Genomic DNA, 23,392 nt, shown 5'->3' with positions numbered 1-23,392 from the left:
CAGTGTGTATCTGTGTGAATACTCATGCTTTGTGCACTTTTCCATACATGAATCAATAAAAGACTAAATGATAAATGACGGAGTTGACATTTTCCGTCCACATACTTTTCTTTTTTGATAGAGCTTGTTATTCTCCCTTCCAGTGAGTCATCAGTGTGGTTACAGCGCCCTCTGCTGTCTGACCAGTGTTACTTACAATCACTTAAGTTGTTGGCTACATTGCTGCTGTTGTGAAGTGCTGGTAGAAGCAGGCAGTGATGACCGAAGCACCCTTGCGCTCCCAAAAGCCTCATTTCAGTATCTGTTCCCATGAATAGATGAACTGATGACATGAACTGATCTGTGAGAGGCATAAAGGCATGCTAGACACTTATTGAAAGTTATGTAAAATTTGTTTAAAATCAGATGAAACTGCTGTACTGTAAAATCAGCACCCCTGACACTGGACATTTTGCATAATAAATAATACATTTAAATTCAACAAATATTTTTTGTTTTTAAAATGCAATATGTCATTTTGAAGTGATAGAACATAACAAAAAATCATCATAGTTGTAATTTGGTAAAATAATCATTCATGTTGTTGCTTAGCAACCAGTGAAGCAGAAAGATGACAGATATGTTCTGGAATCCTCTGATCAGTTTGATTGACATGGAACCTATTGAAAGAACACTTTAACACCATGCCTCCTAATGCCAGGTGTGGGCTAGAGGGGTATGGTTGGCGCAACAGACAACACCACTACCTGCCAGTGAGGTACAACACCATGTGGGAAACCAGGGTTTGATTCCCGGTCTGGGTGACTATGCTGCGCTACACCAATAAGAGTCCTTGGGCAAGACTGTAATACGAGTAACCTTGTAAGTTGCTCTGGATAAGAGCGTCAGCTAAATGCCATAAATGTAAATGTATAAAGCCCCTCAGCTGTGGAGCTGTGGAGCAGTGGAAGAACTGTGTTCTCTGGAATGATGGTGGTGGAGCTCCATCCACCACCCAACATCCAGACCTCACTAACGTAAACATTTGCCACTGAATGCAATCAAATTCTCACAGCAATTCTTCTCTAAAATGTAGTAGAAAGAAGAAGAAACTTCTTCTCTGGACAGTAGAGACAGTTCCTCCGTCAAAACGTTTTTTTAATGCCTTTGATTTGTGAAGAAACAGTGGAAAGAAAGAGCAGGTGTCCCAATACTTTTGTCATATAGTGTATGTATCAAATATGATACACTGGACTTTTTGAGGGGTTAACAGAGCACTGATATCGCTTCTACTGAAGCTTTTACTGCATGTCCACCACATTTTTACACTAGTGTGTTTCTGCACAGTTCAGTAATCTAGCTAAATTCCATAAATGTAAATATAGGTTCAATTTAACTGGGTTCTCTGTCTTTGGTTATGACCTGATCACACTTTATATAACACTAAAGGCTCCATGATCATCTAAGTGTAAGGTGTAGTTACAGTTACAATACAGCCAACATTTAAGGTCAATCTAAAATGTACAATCTGCAGCCTACAGGGAAAAAGGTGCTTGGGCCCCTTTAAGTAGCCTAAGAAGATCTGATTGTAAACATGGCTGCTGTCTTTTTTTTTTTTTTTTTTTTTTTATGAAGTGACGTTAGTTCCTGGAGTCGGGAGCTTACATAAGACAGCCTTGCTCCAGGGCTACAACTTGTGCTAACAAGACTAGTGCTTCTCAAGGCACGAAATCCATGGATGGGACTTCTGGAGACCCTCAGAATAACACTTGGGACAGAGTTCAGCCACAACCGAAGTGAGTATAAGCCGCCCGAACCCTGAGAGGGAGCAAGCTGCCCACTGTTTATGCCCGTCTTGCTATTTTGGACTTCTTGTTCTGCCTCATATTTTTAGCCTAGCTGTTTGTGCTGCTCTTCTCCTATATAAGAAGTACTTTTTCTGAAGGTGACCCATCGTGTGATTGACATTTGCCGAGCTAAAGAATGTGGGGACTGGACCAGGCTGCTGCTTCTGGTCTGGAATTTAGAAACATAAGGTACAATTAGTGCAGCTCGGGCTAAGCTGTAGCGTAGCGGCGAAGCAAATATCTAAATATCTGAGCAGGAAATCCTTCAGCACTCTGTTATCAGCCTCCTCCTCTCACCCTGTTTATTCTTCTATGGTCAGGACCCCACAGGACTGACCACCACAGAGCAGACTGTAGAAGAATTTGGGTGGTGGGTCGTTCTCAGCCCTGCAGTGACACTGACTGGCCTGGTGGTGGCGAGTGTGTTAGTGTGTAGTGTGTGTTGTGCTGGTGGAAAAATATCCAGCCAGAAATATCCAGCCAACAGCGTCCCATGGGCGAAATCCTGTGGGCACCGATGAAGGATAAGAGGACGACCAACACCAACAAACTGTGCAGCAGCAGATCAGAGAGCTTCTGTCCCTGACTTTACCTCATCTACAAGCTGGACCAGCTGCGTAGACATGTCTAACGACGAGTGGACAGTGTGTGGACAGACACAGCGTTTAAACACTCCAGCAGCACTGCTGTACATCCGATCCACACTTACACTATCAACACACTCGCCACCACCAGGTCAGTTAGGGTCACTGCAGCACTGAGAATGGCCCTCCACCCAAATACCACAGTCTGCTCTGTGGTGGTCAGTCCTGTGGGGTCCTGACCACTGAAGAACGGGGTGAAAAGTGGCTGCCGAGACCTACGAAGTGCTCTAACAAAGTTCTGCAACTATCTGTACCTTCTCATTTCTCCAGGTTTGAGGATGGTGAGGAGAGCAGTCCTTCGCTGTTTCTGCCTCTGTCTGGTCTTGGCCAGTGTCACGGCCATCAAGACCCTGAAAGATATTAAGGACTTGAAGAAAGACAAAAACCTGGTCAAAGAATTCCCGAGGCATGGTCTCCTGCTTCTGCACTGGTTTGCCAATACGGTCACCGTTGATGGACGTGGAGCGATTTGGCTGAACTTTGATCCAGGACAAGGCATCTATGGGCTACGGTGCTCCAGACATGAGATGCTTCATCCAGTTAATGAAAGAAGACGACCGTCTCAGGCTGAAGGTTGGTACTACTCCTTGGGGGATCTCAGTAATGGAGGGTCTCGAATGTTACCTTCTTATGTAACACAGGACTTCCACAACTCAATGGGATCAACTCAACACCGGAACATGGACAGGGTGCTGCTAAAAGTCCAGAAGAACAGTCCACAGAAGGTGGACAAAGTGTATATAACTCAGCACTTTGAGGACAGAGGCCAAGGAGCTGGCCCGAACACCACCTATGAGATCAGTCCTAAACTTATTCTACAAATCCAGGCACTTTCTAACAACCTTGTCTGTGACGCCGATGATCCCAGACTGGACTTCAGCCCATGCAAGGTCTTGGATCATCAGCAGAAAGCTGCAAAGGTAGAGATGGTGTATCCAAAGGCACCAGGTCTTGCGTGGTTTCTGGCTCTTGCTGGCTACAACATCCATCAAAGGTTCTTGGCTTTTCTCTGCTCAACAAACCCAGCAAACGACCCGGATGGTAGCTGTTATCCGCTCTCGGTAGAGGACCGTGAAACCCAATGTCAAGTCCACTACAAGATGAAGCTAGAGGTGAAAACCACATCCAAAGGGTACGCAAGGATCTTGTGGAGCGGGATACCGGAGAGCATCGCAAGGCTAGAGGTGAATATAGGTCTTTATGCAGACGGAACCCAAGAAGAACCTTTGAGGGAGTACCCACTGAACGGAAGGACCTTCGGATCCATAGACACTAACGTGCCTCTGAACCCTGGCCTCCAGGTACATCTTCTAAGAAGTGAAGAGACTGCATACTACCTTGTCTTCAGCACCAGGCACTACACAAGCATCTGGAAGGGCCCAGAGTTTGACGACGCCAACTGGGTTCCTCCAGCTAGGGTCAGGGGTTTCGATATGAGTCTCCAGCTTTATACCAAAGACGGCTATGCCTGTGCACGACTCTACGTTAAGAAGTCCTTCGCTAACTGGAAAAGCGTCTTTGACAACTCATGGGTGGGATTCTACGCTAGCGCTGCAGACGAGACTGACAAATACGGCAAGTATGAGTGGGTCGTGAACTTTGAAAAGAGGTTGGAAGAAGGTTGCCCTTTGGATTATGACGTCTATGAGTGTGAGTCCGTCCTGGCGATCAGTCCCGGAGTCCAGGCTCGACTCATGCTGACGAAGCATATCGCAAGCGAGAAAGCTCGCACCGTTCCCTGGGAGGAAAGTTCGGCCATCAAACAGTAGCTAAACGTCTAGGGACTAGCTCCTCTCCAGACCTCTAGGTTGTCCAGTTGGTCCAGGGTTCTCTTAAGGGGTTTTCACACCTGCACTTTTTACTTTTTTGTTTTCAGCCTCGGTGCGACTTGCTTGGGCAGGTAATTGCACTCGGATGCGGACCAAAACAACTATACCAAGACCCTTAAGAGGAGGGGGTCTCGGTCTGGTCCCAAATCCAGAACTCTGGAGCAGTGATCTGACCTCGATGCGACCCAACTATCAGGCGTACTCTGCAAGTAGGAGCTCAACGAGCTCCAGTATCCAGGTGTTAACCTGATATACTGCCCAGATGCCATCTCTGACCTTCTGCCCTAGACAGGTCTGACCAATCAGCAGAGAGAATGTTGGTTGGTAGTCATGTGGTTCTGGAACTAAACCAAACCAAGAGGAAAATGCTCCAAGTTCACAAACTTGTCAACTGATTCGGACCAGAGCGAACCAACTACAGGTGTGAAAACGCCCTCCAAAGATCCCTACGCATGGTCTACAGCAGGGGTCTCCAAATCGACTCCTGGAGAGCTGTCCTTCTGCCTTTTTTTGTTATCCAACCCCAATCCTCGTCAACCCTGTCTTCATCCACTTTGGTCAGGAATGTGTTTTTTGTATATTTACCCTGGAATTGCTCTTCTGTGGGCAGACGTTTATAGGCTGGTGTTCCTGGCAGGACTTTGCAGCTGCCTTTTCCCTGTCAGCAACCAACTACTTACACAACCACTCCGTAACACGGACCTCTGTCTTTACCATAACATGGATAAACCTCTGCAAGCAGTCAAGACCTAACGGATTCCAAGCTTACTAACAACAGGGAAAATTAGATGCCGAAGAACCTTCAATTAGAGGTTTCTGCAAGTCTCCCCTCTGTCCAGGAATCTGTCCTTTCTCATTATAGACAAACGTGACTTTATGGACAAAAGTATTGGGACACCTGCTTGACACACAAAAAGAGTGGATCCTGCTATAAGGATGTGATTGCATTCCGTGACCCTTGGGACTGTCCTCATTATCCCCAACTCATCCCACCCAAAAGTACTGGATGGAGCTCCACCATCCATCACTCCAGGGAACACAGTTCTTCCACTGCTCCACAGCTCCTCAATGCTGGGAGGCTTTATATCCCTCCTCTAGCCCATGCCTGGCCTGGCATTAGGCAGCATGGTGCCAACTTCTCTACAGGGACTAGGCAGCAGCAATGTGTGCAAGGAAGAGTAGCATTCATTAGACAGGGTGTCTACAAACTTTATCTTTATGTATCTCTAGATCTTCTGTGTATTTTGGAACTGTTAATAGAGCAATACTATGCTAACAACTGACATCTAGAACTTTTCAGTGATTTTGTTGAGCCTGAGCTCCTGAAGAGGTGACAGCTTCCTTTTCTCCGGTTCCTCACTTTATAGTGTTTAAAATCTTATACCAAATACAAATAAACAAGCCCTTACAATCAGACGACTGTGGGACTTTTCATGTCTTTGTTCTGCATCACGTCCATCAGTACTTTAGCCAGTGGAGCCAGGAACAATAGACGACAGGGTGAACAGGGAGGTGACGGGGTGGTAGAGGGTTGCGCAGACTTGTCGTAGACATGTGGACGAGTTTATAGGGCGTTAGATTAGAGAGGAGGGGCTTCGGCCATGTTCCTCCTGTGGTTGGTTATGGGTTTGGCTCCTGCTCCAGTTCCTGTTTGTGAGGAGGAACATGGAGGACCTCCAAAGAACACATGGTAGGTGGTGGGACTGGCTGGCTACTCTTAACTAACCCCCCCTAGTGGTAAGTGCTGCTGATTTCACATAAGAACTCTGGCAACCATTGCTGCGGCGCCCAGGCAGCAGGGAGAGTAAAGGGCCTTGCTCAAGGGCCCAACAGTGGCATCTTGCTAAGCCCGGGGACTCGAACCAACTACAGACTACAACCCTGTCATCAAAAGCACGGTGCTCTAACTACTGAGACACCAAGGTATGTGCAGTACGTCATGACTCAGAGTGAATTCTAGGGACAGTGACCTGCTCTGGGCTCACTCGGACATTACCTGGACTGTACCTTGTACCAGGTAATGTACCATACTGATTCCGACATCTGCGCCTCCACATACAGCTCCTCCAGGTAACGTCTGGGAAGACGTCTTGTGGGTTACCGTACATGTCTGAAAGGGGCTAGAGTGAGTGCTTCGTCAAAATACTGGAAACCCTGCTGCCCCCTAGGACCCTTCAGGACCCTCCAGGACCCCTCAGACATAAAAATCAAGAGCAGCATCTTCACAAAGCAAGGAAACGAGACGAGTGCTGGTATTTTTAAGAATAATTTATTTATTGCCAGTAGTAAAGCGGTTAAGCTAGTGGCAGTATTAAAAAAACAAAACAAACAAAAACAAAAACAAAATAAAACTTGAAGAAGAAAAAAAAAAAAAACCTTTAACAAGACCAGAGCGCCGCCCACACGCGAGCGAACGCCTGAAAAAACGAAGCGCATCCACGCTTCATCATCTCGCAATATATAAATATACTGGGTCCCGTTTGTTTTTCGTTTATTTATTTATTTATTCATTCGTACGTTTCTTTTTTTGTAGCTTTTTTTAATGGTGGAAAAATAAAGAGGTTCAAAGTTGCAATTTTACAAACAAACAACAACAACAAAAAAAAAAACACAACAAAAACAGAAACAATTATGGAAAAGAACATCACGATAATATGCGGACGCCCGACAGGCCGGAGCGGACAGTATTTAACCTGTTGGGGTCGAGGGTGGAGACAAGTCGCACGTTTGCATCAACTCGTGTTTGTTTGTTTATGTATTTATTTTCCGCTCTCCTCTATTTTTGCTTTGATGTGAATGAGAAATACAGTAAGGCTGATAAACGACACACTCCTTTTTAGTTTGTGCAGTTTTTTTTTGTTTTGTTTTTCTTTTTTGGAAAATAAAAATCATATCTACAAAAAAACAACCTAGTAAATCAAAACTGTACAGTACCATTTACATTACAAACCGACGAGGATCTGTAATTATAGAAAAAACACAACAGTTGGCATGTTTATTTTTTGTATCTATACAAATACAGACAGGTATCGCTTTGAAGTGTTGCCGGTTCTTCGGTTCTCCGTGGATGTCAGGGCTGGCTGGGCGCCCTCGGCTCGGCGAGTGACTGCGAGTGGAATGAATGAGTGGCTGAGAGAGGCCGAGGGGTCTCTGGGGTCTGTCCTGGTGTTTGTTTGTATGTTGCTGTGTGAAGTGTGTGTACAGTGTGATGAATGCATTTGCGTACAGCTTGTTTACATGTGTGTTTGTTGCTTTGTCGACGACAAGAGTCTCCTGCATAAGGTTTAGTTTTCAGGCACTTTTCTTCTTTTTTCTGCTCTGTTTGGATCCAGTGTCAGACTTCAGTATGTTGCTGCTGCTGCAGTTGTTGAGAATCCAGCGGTGGAATGACGAGCCGCTGGAATTGCGCCCCTCCGTCCTCGCCGCCGCTGTCGTAGTCGCTCATCAGCGCCTCCGACTCCTCGCAGCACGCCGACATGTCCGAGCACGAGGCCGTGGACGTGTACAGCGACAGCGACACGTTATCCGCCGCCGGGGCGTCCAGATCCCGCCCGTAGCCCAGCGGGTAGCGCCCCGTCCTGGACCCGGAGCCGCTGTTGCTGGGCTCGCTCTGAGGCTCCGGGTCCGAGGAGTAGTGGTGAGGGAGGTAGGGGCTCAGGGTGTAGAGCTGGGGCAACGGCGGCCGCTGTCGCACCGCCGATCCTCCGGGGCTGGAGGGGGAGCCGGCGAGCACCCGGCTGGCGGGTGACTGGAGCGTGTCGTAGCCGTACTCCGGCACGGGCGGGGGCGGGGGCAGGTCGTCGTGCGGCGGGAAGTCGTCGGGCGGAGGCGGGAAGTCGCTCTCGATGTCGTAGCCGCCGGGGTAGTAGTCTGTGTCCAGCAAGGCGGGGTCATTGTACAGAGTGGGCGGAGCCTCCACCACCTCGTACTGAGGGAACTCCTGGATTCCAGGAAGTTGAACGCTTGGCATCCAATCAGATGTGTCCCAGTGATATCCTGCAGGGGTTAACGAGAGACGTCAGAGAGATAATGACGGAAAGTTGCAACCTTAGCGATTTCCAACCTTAGCTCTGTAGTTACCGTTACCATGGACCATAATTTAGGCGCCTCTGATTGTAGCGTATATAATGGAGGTCAGGGGGCAGATGCTGGATTATTAATATACGATAACTTAAAATAGAAATTAAATAAACTTGTGTATAAGACCAATTTAATTAGTCATTTCATTAATTACAAATTAACGATACAGGTGTTATGATGGGAAAGTCTGAGAAAACTTTTCAAGACAATAAAAAGTAGTTCCAGTCAATTTAGCTGTCCCTAAGCTTTACTGGTGTCCACAGCAAACTCCACCCACTTTTTTTTTTAGAAAAACCACACCCACTTCAACAAATATTTAGCATGAGCATTCACCGACAATTCAGCATCTGCCCACAGACTTCCGTTATAACTGAATTATCGGTTGTTGTCCAAGTTCAAGGACACGTGCTGAAATTATCGTCCATGGCAATGCTTAGCCAATGACGGCGTCACGGCAGACAGAGATGAGGTTACAGCCTTATTTTCAGCTCAGCCAATTCCCAAAATCCGCTAGCAACCCAGACAAAGCTAGCAGAGTAAAATTTAGCCAAATTAACCCCTAAATTTTTGATTTTTCGTATTTGTTTTTAGAATTAGCTGAGCTGATTCAGAACCCACACCAAACCTTCACAAACAGAGTAAAACAACAACATGCAAGGAGCATCAACAATCAATCACACGGTTAAAACGCCACGTAGCATCACTTCACAGAAATACACACATTTTAATTTCATTTAGATACGTTAGCGTTAGCACTGGTAGCTAACTCTTATTAGTACCTTACAAATCAGGGATTATTTACAACAAATCAGGTCAAAAATTAAAAAATACATTTAATTAAATTTACGACACAATATGGTTTCACCTACGGTTTGAGTATGTTTTCAAGCTGTGACGGTAAAATTAGCCGACAAGGTAGCTACAGTTTTACCGTTTTAATGAGGAAATCACACTCTTGCAGCGCCGTGACGAAGAACTACCCAATTAAATCATGTAATTAATTATAAAAGAGAGTAAAATACTTTAATATAGTCAATATGACCACATAACAAGGGGCTATTTCACCCAATGCTAATGTAGCTAACAGGCTAAAGCTAGAAACTGGACAGTTAGCAACGTCCTGTTTTCATAATGCTAACTCCTTCCTATTAGCTTTCATTCAGTTTTTGAAGCATTAGCATTGAGATGACTTCAGTCAATATGTCCACATAACAAGGGACAACTTCACCCAGTGCTAATGTAGTTAACATGCTAAAGTTAGAAGTTAGCACAAACAGTTAGCCCAGTTTTCATAATGCTAACTTTGATGAAGCCCTGAAGCAAGTAGTTTACACTATGCTAATTTAATAGTACTGTGGCTACGTTACATTAACTCCTTCCTATTAGCTTTCATTCAGTTTTTGTAGCATTAGCATTGAGATGCCTTATCAAGCTTCATATAGTTTGAGGAAACTAGTAGCACAATGCTAGCGCTATCTTGATTTCATAATGCTAACTTCTTTCTAATAGCTTTCATTCAGTTTTTGAAGCATTAGCATTAAAATAACTTCAGTCAATATGACCACATAACAAGGGGCAGCTTTACACAGTGCTAATGTAGCTAACGCTAATGCTAAAGCTAAAAGCTATCAGTTAAAGGGTCTTGCTTTTATAATGCTAACTCTTTGTAGTATTAGCATTAAGATGACTGAACAGCTCTGCGTAGTTTGAGGAAAGCTAACTTTTAACAGTATTTGCTTTAATGATTTTAAGACAAGTATTTTATTTAAATGCTCATTTTTAATATTTCTAAAATTAATTAAAGTATTTTAAGTATTTGCTACATTACATGAACTTGTTCCTGTTTGCATTCAATCAGGTTTTGTAGCATTAGCACTGAGATGCCTCAAGATTTCGACGCAGTTTGAGGCAAGTCATTTACACAATGCTAACTTTTAGTAGTTAAACCATTAGCCTGGCGTAGTTTGAGGAAAGTAGTAGCCTAATGCTAATTTGAATAGCATTAGCTTTCATAACATCTTGACTTCGTTGAATCAGCTCTTTCCTACGACCTTCACTCAGTTTTCGTAGAGTTAGCGTTGGTTAGCAGCTTGACTTACTGAGGTGACGCTAAAGGCTACGATGCTAAAGGCTAAATGTCGGTGTTCTCTGTCGCGGCGCTGCCCGCATGCAGGGTTCAGTTAGCTCTGAGGGGGGAACTTACGGGGGCTTCAGGCAAAACACACATAAACAAAGTTTCACCTCTTGGGTTCTTGAGCTCATGAGGCGAGAACGACTCTTTAGGCGAAAGTGAGGAGCAGAAAAACCAGAGAGAACATGTCAGATTTCTACAGCCAGAGGACGAGAGACATACACAGACACACAGAGAGAGAGAGAGAGAGAGAGACACCGCTACAGAACACAGTGATGCCATTTTCTTAAACAGACGTGCTGTTCTGTACGAGTCAGGTGGGTTCTAGACTCTGTACGAGTCAGGTGGGTTCTAGACTCATGTTTGGGAAAATGCTAAATTTGTCAACTAGCTCAAACCAGCAGCAGAACTGCCACCACGTGGCTGGAGGTGGGGGTTCCTACACATGCAAATACAGCACTGGTTTTCCGTACTGGAGATACCGAATACTGGGACAGAGTCCTGGGGCAAGACTCCGAACACAGAATTTTTCTAATGTAAATAAATATATATATATATATATAAATGGAATTTAAAATAAATGCAAATCTAAATAATCTAAATTATTAATAAATAAATATAAATGGAATAAAATAATTGTCAATAAATAAATCTAAATTGAATGGAAAATAGGAAAATAAATGCATAAATATTAAATAAAAAAACTGATTTCAAATTAATACAAAATATTTAAGTAAATCAAATAAAAATAGACGTTAATATACAAATGAATAAAATATGAATTTAAAATAAATGTTAACTAATTAAAATAAAATCTAAATAAATATAAATTGAATAAAATAATTGTCAATAAATAAATATACATTAAATGGAAAATAGGGGAAAAAAAGCATAAATAATAAATAACAAATGATTTTAAATGAATACAAAATACATAAGTAAATAAAAATTAATTTTTATATACAAATTAATAAAATCTGATCATACAATACATTTAAATGAACTGATTTTAAATTACATTTAAATAAATAATCAATTAAATGGAAAATAAATGTAAATAATAATTGAATATAAATTTAATTAAAAATTAATGTAACTAAAAACATAAATAGAATTAGAAATTCTAAATATGTTTAGCTAAATAAATACTAAATAAATCTATAAATAATAAGTTGAAGTTGAAGTAACTTTAATAACTAAATATTATTTGTATTTACATTTATAAACATGTTTAGGTATCAACTTTATGACCTACATTTTTGATAAATACTGAAATCAAGCTTTTAAGCATCAATTCCAGGCTGAAATCTGAATTTTGGACTGGTGCTGTAAATGCACATGTTCAGGTTTTCATGCAAAGTATCTTCAGAAAACCCCACGTTCTGCTGTGGTCAGCTGCGGTCAGCTGCGGTCAGCTGAAGAAATGGCATCCAGTGGTCTGAAAAATCTCCCACCGCAGACTGCAGTCACTACAGATCTGAGCACAGACATCGGAGCAGATACTGATGGAGGTGAAGAGACAAGAACACGGTACCTGCCGCCTCCACCGGGCCAGCCGTGGAGCTGACCGGGTGGATGACTGTCACTAGGGAGGCTTTGGGAGAGGGGAGGAAGGTGGAGGGTGAGAAAGAGCGAAGGTTAGTGCGGGAAACATCGTAACGACCGGACCCTTCGCCTCACGTACACTCAGCCCAGACCGGTGCAGTGCTCCCTCAGCTTAGCGCTGGAGCCGTGAAGCTAATGTCGCTAACATGTAGCGCTTCTTCAGTCCCACAGTTCCAGTGCTAAACTTACCTCACTTTGGAACTTTGAGGCTAGTGTTGCTAACAAGTTCTTTTGCTAACACGTTTCTTTAGTTTAGCCCCATATTCAGTGCTAAACTAAGAAAGTGCTGCTTATTAGCAACATTAGCTTCACAATTCCAGTGCTAAGTTTTACCTCAGATACAGTCGGCCAAGACTATTTTAGTGCTTCTTCAGTTTAGCACAGGAACTGTGAAGCTAATGTCGCTAACAAGCAGTGCTTTCTTAGTTTAGCACTGAAACTGTGAAGCTAATGTTGCTAACATGTGGTGCTTCTTCAATCCCACAGTTCTCAAGACTGGTTTGGTGCTTTTTCAGTTTAGCCGCTATGTCGCTAACAAGCAGTGCTTCTCTACAAGTCGTGAAAGGGTATACCCCTCTAATTAGCACAGTGCTACTTAGTGAGGTATAGGCTTATATGACTTGTTAGCCCAAAAGCTAGGTGTGTGGGGGTTTAGCTGATGCTAATATGCTAATTAGCTCATGCTAATAAGCTTTTTATACCTGTGGTAGCGGAATTAGCCTCGTAGCTCCAGCGCAAAACTGGGTATCACCTCTCTACAGTCCTGTGAGGTTGAGGTAGAGGTGGCTAATCTGACGAGCAACAAACGACACAGGGTTCTGGATGTAGTATGAGGGAGTGGAGGTGTAGGGTGGAGATTTTTTGTGCTTGTGATGGACACACACACACACATACACACAAACACACACACACAAACACACACACACCGATAACAACACTGCGGAGGTAGATGTTCAGGAGTGCCGCTGGCGGCACAGTGGGGATCGAAAGAAGGTTGGGGAGAATTCTCAAGGATAAAAGAAAGAAAAGGAAAGACGAGGCAAGAGGCAGCCTCTCGAGCCCCAGGCAGAAACGGAAAAACGGAGGAGCAGAGCTGGAAACCGTGGAAAATGAGAAGACTGGAGGACCAGGCTGTTTTTGAGGAACTTCAGCGTCTCAGAAATGCTCTCATCCATAAAAGCTCACAAATGCCTTCTTTCTATTTGTGTTTATTCCACACCTAAAAATATAGGTGGTGCTAAAGGGTCTTTGAACGATGCCGTAGAAGAACCACTTCTAGTCCCGTAAAGAATCGGTTTGTAGATCAGACCAGAGCCGGCCCAAGGCATAGTCCAATTACGTGGCCGCTTAACGCCACCAGGGGGCCCCCAAGAGCACCGAGATGTTATGCTAAAATTTTAGAAAATAACATTGAATAATAAAACGTAACGGTATTACACAGGTTTTCGTAGTTGACATACCGATACTACGCTAATCAATTCCTGCTGTTGGCTGCTGCCACTGGTGGTATGGGGGGCCACAAATGAAAATCTCAGCTCAGATTCTTAACGATCAATACGTTTTTCTGGTACCAAAAGTGTTTTTTCTGTCATCATTCAAGAAACCTTTCGTACCAGCTTTGTTTTTAGGAGTGTAGCTACTTTTACGAGCAGGGTAGTAACGATAGCAGAATTTGGATTGAAGCTAAGTGTTTCTTTACGATGCTACGAATGCTGGACTAAACACAGAAAGTATGTTTTTATCTCGTTTTGAGATGTCATTAAATTCCTACATCAACCTGTTGCTAGGTTAATAAATTCCTAATAAATTCCTAATAGACTCTTAAAACCCTAGATGAATTATTCACCTATTAATCCTAAAGCACAAACCTTTTCTTTAAGTATTTGGTGCCCAATTCGTTAAGTATGTTTTGTGGAGTCCCTCAGGGCTCTATTTTAGGGCCTATGAAATTGTTGTAATTGTGGCAATAGTGTCGTTTTTAGAGTGAAGAACTGAATGAAGTGTGGGTCTACTGTCCAGACGGGGTTTATATGAAGTACCGAAGCTACTGAAAGTTAGACTACTGAACTGAATTTTACGCAAATCAACATAAAGCTGGTTTTTAACGTTAGAATTTGACGAAATTTACCAAGCTGGACTGTGTTGGTGCAGCGACATGAAACCTAGGCGACGAATGCGCCACCATGCAAGCTTTTTTAAGTCGTATACAAATAAAATGAAAGAATAAATAAGTACATCGGAATAAACGAAGTTCTCTACTGAAGAACCGTATTGTAGTTTTTTTTATTGGTTCAAATGGTTCTCAAACGTTCTCCGGCGCTTTTCCAAGCTAGCAACCAAATTAGCTTCTTGGGCTAGCTACAAAAGAACGTATTTGTGAGCAGAGTATGGACAGGTCGATCTGCGGTCATTTCTCTGAGGGGTGAGTTTGGAGACAAAGCACAGTGGATGGTCAAAATGAACGTCTGAATGGCTTCGTGGGGTCCAAAGTGAACTTCCGAAGATATTGACGTCCTGTACCCTTGCTTAATGCTCTCGGCTGAGTTCGTCAACCATCCGGTTGCAGCTGTGGCGACATGCATCAATAAATAATAAGACAGAAAACAAGCAGAACAGAAAAGGTGAATGGCGTAAAACTGAAAGGACTAAAAGCTAAAAATAATAATAATCATGCCGTCGTCTTAAGCTAACGTCGAACAGGGGGAATTTTCTTCGGGGAATTCCTTCAAGCCGTGAAAAAAAGGGGAGGAAATGGGCAGAAATGGGGTTTTTCTTTTTTTTATACATTGAGAATCTCGCAAGGCCTTCGGCGAGGCCGTCCCTTCCTTCTGATCCACACGATCACGTGGACTTACGAGCAGGTGGCTAGCTAAAACCTTGCTCTGTGTCTTTGGTGGGGTTTGATCCAAATGGGAGCTAAACGTCCCAGTGCAGCGAGCAAAAGAAGGGGGAGAGAAACATAACACAGTAACATGACCCGTAAACCACGAAGCCCCTTACTCAGTTACAGCCAGAGATACAGGAAGAGACAAGAGAAGAGAGAGGGTTAGTATCTGCGCTAAAGCTAGCAAGCTAACTCTACAGTGCTGCAACGAAAGTGATACATAACATAAGAAAAAGAGGTTCAGGGAGCTTTAGCATGCATGTAGCTAAGCTAAAATGCAGCGCAAGCTTAGCATCGGCAGTCTAAAACATATCCGTCGATACAATTTCATTCAAAAATGCTAATGTCGCTAACTTACGCAAGGGTTGAGCTTCCTGCTGTTAGCCACATTAGCACTTTTGGGTGAAGTATTCTCCTAAATCTGCTTCAGTTAACACAGTCTAACACAAGAACAGGTCAGGGAATTCCCATAATTCTAAGTAGAACGACATTATCAAAAATTAGCATAAGCATACAATTAGCATACACTTCAATCTGCCTGAAGAAATTCGCTCCCAAATGGTTCAGCAGTGCACGGATCAGCCGCTGTCCAGCTGTAATCAACTAATACGCTAATTAGCTAACAGGCTAGCAGGAGCTAAGCTAAGTCAGGTGTGTGTGCTAATCCGTGCGCTGCCGTGGATCGTCCCCGCGGGTCTGGGAGCCGGTCGGAGTGCGGGCACTTACCATTATCGTCGCAGGATTCGGACTGGAAGGAGCTGAGGGACTGGACCTCAGACATGCTCCCCCTGGTGTTGTAGGGGTGACACGCACTGTCCTCCACCACTTTCTTACTGAGGCACGGGTCCAGATCTACCACTTTAGCTGTGCGAGAGAGATGTACACGGTTAGCTGATATATACTGATATACACTTTTGGACAAAAGTATTGGGACACCTGAATTCAGTGATTAAGAGGAGGTGTGTCCCAATACTTTTGTCCATTTAGTGGACTAAAACGTAGTGCTCTGTGGAATCGAGACGAGGCAAAAAAATTAAAATGTCCGTACCATCGTAGTCGTAGTCCCAGCTGGGTTTCTGGATGGAGTCCGAGTCTGAGACGGAGTTGGATGGTGGCGGCGGGGGCAGGTTAGGGGCCACGCTGCACACGGCCACGGTCTTGCGGTGCCCGTGGATGGAGTCCGGGTTGAACGTGCTGAACTCGGGGTGCTCAGGGATGGTGGAGCCCTCGAACGAGTTCCGGTCCAGGTTGTTGCGCGAGTCGCTGGGGATGCTGGGAGTGTAGGAGATGGGCCGCACGGGCACCTGCGGCGGCACGTCCGAGTAGATGTTCTTGCTGAGTTTGGCGTCAAAGTACGGCCGCTGGAGGAAGGAGTGAGGGCCGGAACCCACGCCCAAGCGCTTCCCGGCATCGTCCGGGGACAGGTCGGATTTGGAGAGCCGGCAAGCGCGCTTGCGGATCAGCACGAAGAGCAGGACCATGAGGAAGATGCTGGCTACGAAGACGCCGATCCCGATGACCTCCTCTAGGCCGATGTTCCAGGACGTGGAGACGAAGTCGTTGCGGATTTCGGCGCGAAGCTCGCACTGGCGCCCACCGAAGCCCAGGGAGCAGTTACAGGTGAAGGAGCCGTACGTGTTGTGACACTGACCTCCGTTGGCGCAGGGGTTCTTCGCACACTCGTCCACGTCACTCAAGCACCTGCAGACACGTGGGTGGATTAGCAACCTGTGAACGTCCAGCGATATGAATGCTCTAGATTGTAGGCCTGTCTTACCTGTCTCCTTGGAAACCAGGCTCACACTCGCACACCGGTCCGTCCAGGCTGTCGATGCAGCGGCCGCTGTTCTTGCAGGGGTTCTCCGTGCAGTACGGACCAAGCTGACACCTGTCACACACAACAGAGGAGCGATTAGAGATGCAGGACCATGGACGTGGACCAGAACCTGAGATCCCTCCCTGGGCTGATGATGCAAAGTGCAGGGGACAAAGTTCTTACCGTTGGCCGGAGTACTGTCCTCGGCACTGGCAGTAGAAGTCGTCTCCGCGGGGCACGCAGGTCCCTCCGTAGAGGCAGGGGTTGGAGGAGCAGGGGCTGATGCTGATCTCACAGTGAGTGCCGATGAACAGAGCGCTGCACTTGCAGAAATAACCTCCGTTGGGCAGTTCGGCGCAGGTCCCCCCGTTGCTGCAGGGGTTACTGGTGCAGGCAGGGGCCGGCGGGGGCAAGCTGCAGCCAGGGGCTGCCTCCACCAGCTCCTCCAGCACGCCGAGGGGTCCGCGGGGCTGCGACCTCAGAGGCAGCTCCCGGCCGTTCAGCACGATGGCCTCCAGGCAGCCGCGCAGGCCGCCGGTCACAGGCAGGCTCCGTCCCATGCGCCCGCTGCTGCTGCCCCCTATGGGACGACCCCCGCGGCCACCGAAGAACACGCTGGAGTCGAGGTTCAGGGTGCGTAGGTTTCCTGGGGCTTTCCCCGAAGCGGCATGGACCCCGTCCAGCACCAGGCGGGCATAGTTACCGTCCACCTCCAGAGAGACGGAGTGCCACTCGCCGTCATTGACCAGCGGGCTGTGGACGGAGACAACGCCTGGGCCGCTGCCGCAATCAAACTTGTACTGAAGACGTCCATTCACGATCTGGGCCGAAAGGGAAGAGTGGGCGGGGTTTAACGTTAGCGTTACTGTAGAATACTGTGTGTGTTGCGTAGAATGATACATTTAGCCGATCGGCCAAGAAATGATGTCAGTTCAGAACAGGAGATGCTAGGCTAACATTGCTACAAACATCGGAATTAAACTGACACCAATTTCATCTCGGTAAACCCACGTCCCGAATCTTACTAGCCTATTAGCTTACTAACTTATTAGCTTCAAAAAACATTAGCGACTGCATGATGCGGGGAATGATACCACATACTGTGCTGAGGGAAAAGTAGTCCCGGGTTCCCGAAAAACGCCTTCAGGGCGGGTATTGATGGAATTGTGGATTGGTGACAGTCTAAATCCAGTGTTGGTTAGCGACATTAGCCTAGCATCTCCCGTTTTAACCTACAGAATCACATTTCATTCACCAAACCGTTCTTGGTGGACTGACTGTATCTGAGGTCTGGGATCTGTCATGTTCACTGGGTTTTTTCCTCGTAAACTTTTCCTTTAATTAGGTTTTGGGAATTCGGGAATGATGTCTCATAAAAGGAATGTCCATCCATCGCTTTCATGTAAAGCTCTGTATGTCCATAGAATGCTATTTGCTTCGTCCCCTTACGAAAACTGACGAGGACGTTCCGAAATTCTCAATTCTTAAATACGTTATTCCGTGCCTGTGCAGGTCTCATAAAGCCCCTATGTAGGCAGCCTTCAAATAAAGTGCGCTAATCTTTTTCACAGGCTAATTAAAGTCAAACCCAAGTGTGTGTGTGTGTGTGTGTGTGTGTGTGTGTGTGTGAAACATTCTCCCAGGCTAAATAAAGCCCAGTCTAGTGTAGTGGTGGGCGTGGAGTGTGCTGCAGAAATAGCAGGGCACTGTAATGATGATATAATGACAGATAGCATTTCACTCTGCCTCTCTCGCCCAGTGAGAAAGCTCTAACCCTGTCACTCCCACCACTAAAATAACCCCCTCTCTGCATTCTGCTGGACTGGGACAGACAGACTCTCCAAGTCAGGACAGACGGGAGTGTGGGAGAAAAGACGAAAAAGGCAGTTTGAGAGAAAAAGGGCAGATTTTCCCAGATACCGGAGTCGTAGAGTCACCGGTGAGGTCATCCAGTGTCAGAAACCCTATAGGCATGTCTATTGGAGATCACCGAACACCTGTGAACATTCTGAGGCAAGGGCGTGATGATTTAGGCCTGCGGTGTGCACCATGCTAATTGGTGTACATAGGTTTCCATTAGTTAGCCACATTAGCATCCAAGTTTTAAAACGAAGCAAACTTCAGACACCAAGTAGGCCTCGGCGGATCGACTAAATATGGAGTTGTCTGAGTTGTCTCTCTTTAACCCATAAAGCTAAACAGGCTGTCTCTGTTACGGTAGCTGAGTTGCTGGACATTAATCAGCCAATTAATAATTAATACATTAATAAATTATATGTATTTTATTATCTTACAGGTTTACAACCTGCAGCCCAGACTTTCTATTTCTTGCTCCTGGGCTCTCTCTGCAGTTGTGGACTGTAATTCACTTTTACTCCCCAGCAGTAAATACAAAATCACGCTTTGAGATGAGAGATTCGGAAGCGCCATCTAAATTGGAGGCGGTCCACTAACACTACAGGACTTTTAGGACATGCACACGTGTGTGTGTGTGTGTATACAGTATGTGTGTGTGTCGGCTGACCTCCAGGATGCTGTAGTCCGTGCCCTTGGCGTACATGACGGTGGCGTGATCGGCGAATGTGCGAAGTCTAAGCGAGAGGTTCATCTCTTCTTTATTCTCGTTGTCCATCAGCCTGTAGCGGGCGTAGCCGTTACCACTGAACGTCAGAGACTGGCCTTCTGTGAGCGAGAGAGGGAGCGCGCGAGAGAGAGAGGCATAAATATTAAAAATTTAAAGTATGCGGACACCTGTTCATGCAATTATTCTTGCTCCGCCAGGTACTCATGTTCTAGCACACCCACTCATCCCAAAGGTACTGGATGGAGCTCCATCACGCCGGAGAACCCAACAGCCCACTAATAACCCCCCCCAACACACACACACACACACACACACACACACAATAAACCCATTCTACTGTCAGTACGTTCAGCTGAGATTTCTACAGCTGTGTCACCTAAAAGGAGATGTCCACAAACTTCTGGACAGGGTACAGTGTGTAGGGTAGAGTCATGTGTATCCTCACCAGAACACTGTCCAGACTTCTCGTCCGAGCACACGCAGCTGAACTTGGTGTGGGTTGGGTCTTCCACACACTCCATACCCTCAGGACACGGGTTCCCCACACACAGTTTACTGAACGCTGAACACTCGGCACCTACACACACACACACACACACATATTTTCAACAGGTTATAGGTGTGTTTTAACTAGAGACCCCCAAATTCAGACAGGCAAGCCCCCGTGTGCGTACCCTGGCAGAGGCACTTGGCTGTGCGGATGTGTCTCGGCGTGACGAAGCTGACCCTGGCCGTGCTGTAGGTGGACGCTGCTCCCGTCTCCAGGGTGATGGTCTCCTGTGGGTGGAAACAGGCATCGTTAGGACTGTGATCTCCATATTGGTCAAACTTTGACGCTATCTCAGTGCTCAGTGAGGTCATCCCTACCTCACAGTAGCTAACCGGGCAGTCCAGTCCGGCGCACAGCTTTTTGGCCACGCGGACGATCCGTACGCCCGTCATCTCTTCGATGGCACCGGCCGAGGAATTCAGCTTCCGGTACACCACTTCCTGCGGCTGGTAGGGACTTCCTGACTTCTCCAGGGCCAGGAGGACCTCCAGGTCTCCCGAGGCGTCTGCGGCCGGCTGGAGGCTGACCAGCTGGACGTCCGCCCTCCGGACCCCGGCGATGTTCCGCAAGGCGCGCAGGAAGTTCCTCCAGTAGTCTCCGATGAACTCCTCCGGGGCGATGGCGGCGAAGCGGACGCCAATGGAGTTGTCCAGCATGTGGGCGGCGGCGTGGCGCACGTGGACGCTCACCCGAGCCGCCGACGTGAAGCGGCCGTCCGTTACCGTGGCGTTCAGCATGTACTGGCCGGCATCCAGGCCAGAGAGAGCCACCAGCTTACCGTCGGCAGGGGAGACGGAGAACAGAGGGGCGGAGCTCGGCGAAGAAGGAACGGGGCCCGAGGTGGAGTCTGGGGCCAGGCTGTAGGTCAGCGTGTCGTACACGTCCTGGTCGGTGGCGTGGATCTTGCCCAGGACGCCTCCCGGGTATTCGTCGGTCGCCGTGGTGATGAAGACGTCCAGCGGGAGGACGGCTGGAGGGTGGACGCTCTCCTCCACCAGGCGGACGCTTATGAATGTTGTGGAGGACAGAGGGGGGCGGCCGCTGTCCGAAACCTGGCACAGAGAGAAGATTCATGAATCAGAGTCAGAGTCAGGGCAAACGAATCGAGTCAGTGAAAAGAAGCTGGGAGGCTAATGTGGCTAACAAGCAATGGAAGCGTATGTACACCAGTTAGCACTGCCGCAAACACTACGTCCAGATATTAAAGGGCAACTCTGGCCACTCTCTCTCTCTCTCTCTCCTTGTGCTCTTCCCCTGTCTCTCTCTCTCTCTCTCTCTCTCTGTCTCTCTCTCTCTCTCTCTGTCTCTCTCTCTGTCTCTCTCTCTCTCTCTGTCTCTCTCTCTCTCTCTCTCTCTCTTCTTGTGCTCTTCCCCTGTCTCTCTCTCTCTCTCTCTGTCTCTCTCTCTCTCTCTCCCCACTTTGTTCCTCTGAGGCTCACCCGAGTCTGCAGCACATAGTGCTCTCTGGCCTGGCGGCGCAGCGTTGCCGTGGAGACCAGCGCGCCCTGCGGGGTGATGTGGAAGGCGTCGTCCTCGTCGCCCCCGACGATGTCGAAGGTGAAGGGCGGGCCGTTGTGGGAGGCGTCGCGGTCCGTCACGGTCAGCTGGAGGATGCTGGTGCCCACCGGACGATTCTCCTACAGGAACCAGGCAGGGAGGGAGAAAAGCGTTAGTGACGATTATCTAGAACAAAGGGTTCTAGCCAGTCCACTTCAAGCTTGACTGGAGGAAAAGTGTGACCCTAGCGGTCAGGACTGGAGCCCCCCCCCCCCACAACCCCGCCTCCTTTCACCTGTATGATGATGCTGTAGTTGCTCTGGGAGAAGATTGGAGGGTTGTCGTTGACGTCCGAGACGTCGATGTTGATGGTAGCGCTGCTGGAGCGGACTGGGCTGCCCCCGTCAGACGCTGTCACGGTCAGAGTGTATCCCGAGGTCTACATATCACAACACACACACACACACACACACACACACACACACAATAAGTCACCAATAAGAGTCCAATATAAGTAACAGGGCTGTTTGTGTGTGAGTGTGTGTGTGTGTGTGTGTCTCCTACCTTCTCTCTGTCTAGATGGCGGGCCACCTTGACCTCTCCTCTCAGTGGGTCGATGGTGAATGGACTGCCTTGGTTGCCATCGGTGATGGAGTAGCGCACCTGGTTATTGGAGGGTCCGTCTACATCATCAGCCACGACCTTCAAACACACACACACACACACACACACACACACACACACACCTGCTTTAGGCGACCAGCTGAGGCTCAGGTGTTCCAGTCTATTAGCACTAGTGTTAGGGGAGAGGCTGTGTGTGTGGTTGTGTGTGTGTGTGTGTGTGTTTGTGTTTTTATAACTTTGTGGGGACTAAAGCCCTCCAGCATGGAACACTGGTGGAACTCTAGACTCGGACAGACTCACGGTCAGTATGGTCCTCCCCAGGTCTGCATCCTCGCTGACCACGGCGGCGTACACCGCCTGCCCGAACACCGGGCTGTTGTCGTTCACGTCCGTCACGTTGATGTTGACGGTGGCCATGTCGCTCAGCGCCGGGGTCCCTCCGTCCGTGGCCTCCACCGTCAGATAAAACTCATGAGACGACTCGTAGTCCAGAGGCTCAATAACAAAGACGCCACCTACAGGAGGGGGGCGAGAGACATAGAGATACAGAGAGAAACGGAAAGAGAGAGAGAGAGAGAGAACGGCATTAGCTCGGACGATTACGGCAATATTAATAACCATGAATAAGTCTAACTAAACATCATCTCCGTGCTGACCAGTGTGGGGGTCCACGCTGAAGGCCCCTCTCTCGTTGCCGTTGACGATGCTGTAGGTGATGTGGTCCCCGGCCTCGGCGTCCCTGCTCAGCGCCTGCACCCGCAGCACCTGCGTGCCCACGGCGACATCCTCGGGCACGGCGGCCGCGTACTCCCGCCGCTGGAACACCGGCGGGTCGTGGTTAATGTCCAGCACCGACACGGAGACGGTGCAGACCGAGGAGAGCGAGCGGGGCGAGCCGCGGTCGGAGACGCGAGCCCGGAGCGTGTACGAGGAGCGGATCTCGCGGTCCAGAGCGGAGTCCAGGAACAACACGCCCGAAACTTCGTCCACTGAAAACGCGCCGTCAGCCGAGTCCAGCAGAGAGAAGAGCAGGGCGGCATTCGGACCTGGAGAGGAACACGGACACACGCACACCAGTGAGGCCCCACATATGGACGCCCGGCAGGGTCAGTGATGGCAGGACCAGGACGGGTTAAGCAAGGGCCCCAACTGGGTTGTACACGGGGTCCCAGTAACCACGTTCCATGGTGGGTGCAGCAATCCTGCCTTTGCTGTGGAGCGACACACCGCCCCAACTGCCGGTGTGACTGCCGGTGTGACGATGGACAAAAGTATTGGGACAGTCCTACACTCTACTTCATCCTCATTAATGCTTCAATGCG

General features: G+C 47.5%; 2 protein-coding genes across 2 annotated transcripts; one reads left to right on the top strand and one right to left on the bottom strand.

The window, feature by feature from the left end:
• Positions 1 to 1,678: 1,678 nt before the first annotated feature.
• Positions 1,679 to 5,715, top strand: LOC140546788 (uncharacterized). Its single transcript, XM_072670188.1, has 2 exons — positions 1,679 to 1,775; positions 2,741 to 5,715. Exons 1-2 carry the CDS (start codon positions 1,718 to 1,720, stop codon positions 4,237 to 4,239), a joined length of 1,557 nt encoding a protein of 518 aa, XP_072526289.1. The 5' UTR covers positions 1,679 to 1,717; the 3' UTR covers positions 4,240 to 5,715.
• An 837-nt stretch (positions 5,716 to 6,552) lies between these two features.
• Positions 6,553 to 23,256, bottom strand: LOC140547213 (protocadherin Fat 1-like). The gene is made up of 15 exons (XM_072670803.1): positions 23,247 to 23,256; positions 22,727 to 23,116; positions 22,371 to 22,585; positions 22,011 to 22,148; positions 21,742 to 21,885; positions 21,389 to 21,586; positions 20,267 to 21,001; positions 20,074 to 20,176; positions 19,845 to 19,976; positions 19,340 to 19,497; positions 16,999 to 17,636; positions 16,777 to 16,887; positions 16,048 to 16,700; positions 15,726 to 15,863; positions 6,553 to 8,295 (listed from the first exon to the last, which is right to left on the bottom strand). Exons 1-15 carry the CDS (start codon positions 23,254 to 23,256, stop codon positions 7,634 to 7,636), a joined length of 4,425 nt encoding a protein of 1,474 aa, XP_072526904.1. The 3' UTR covers positions 6,553 to 7,633.
• Between the last annotated feature and the right edge of the window lie 136 nt (positions 23,257 to 23,392).

This window comes from Salminus brasiliensis, chromosome 24, assembly GCF_030463535.1.
Source record: "Salminus brasiliensis chromosome 24, fSalBra1.hap2, whole genome shotgun sequence".
NCBI lineage: Eukaryota > Metazoa > Chordata > Actinopteri > Characiformes > Bryconidae > Salminus > Salminus brasiliensis.
This window is presented reverse-complemented; position numbering and strand designations above follow the sequence as displayed.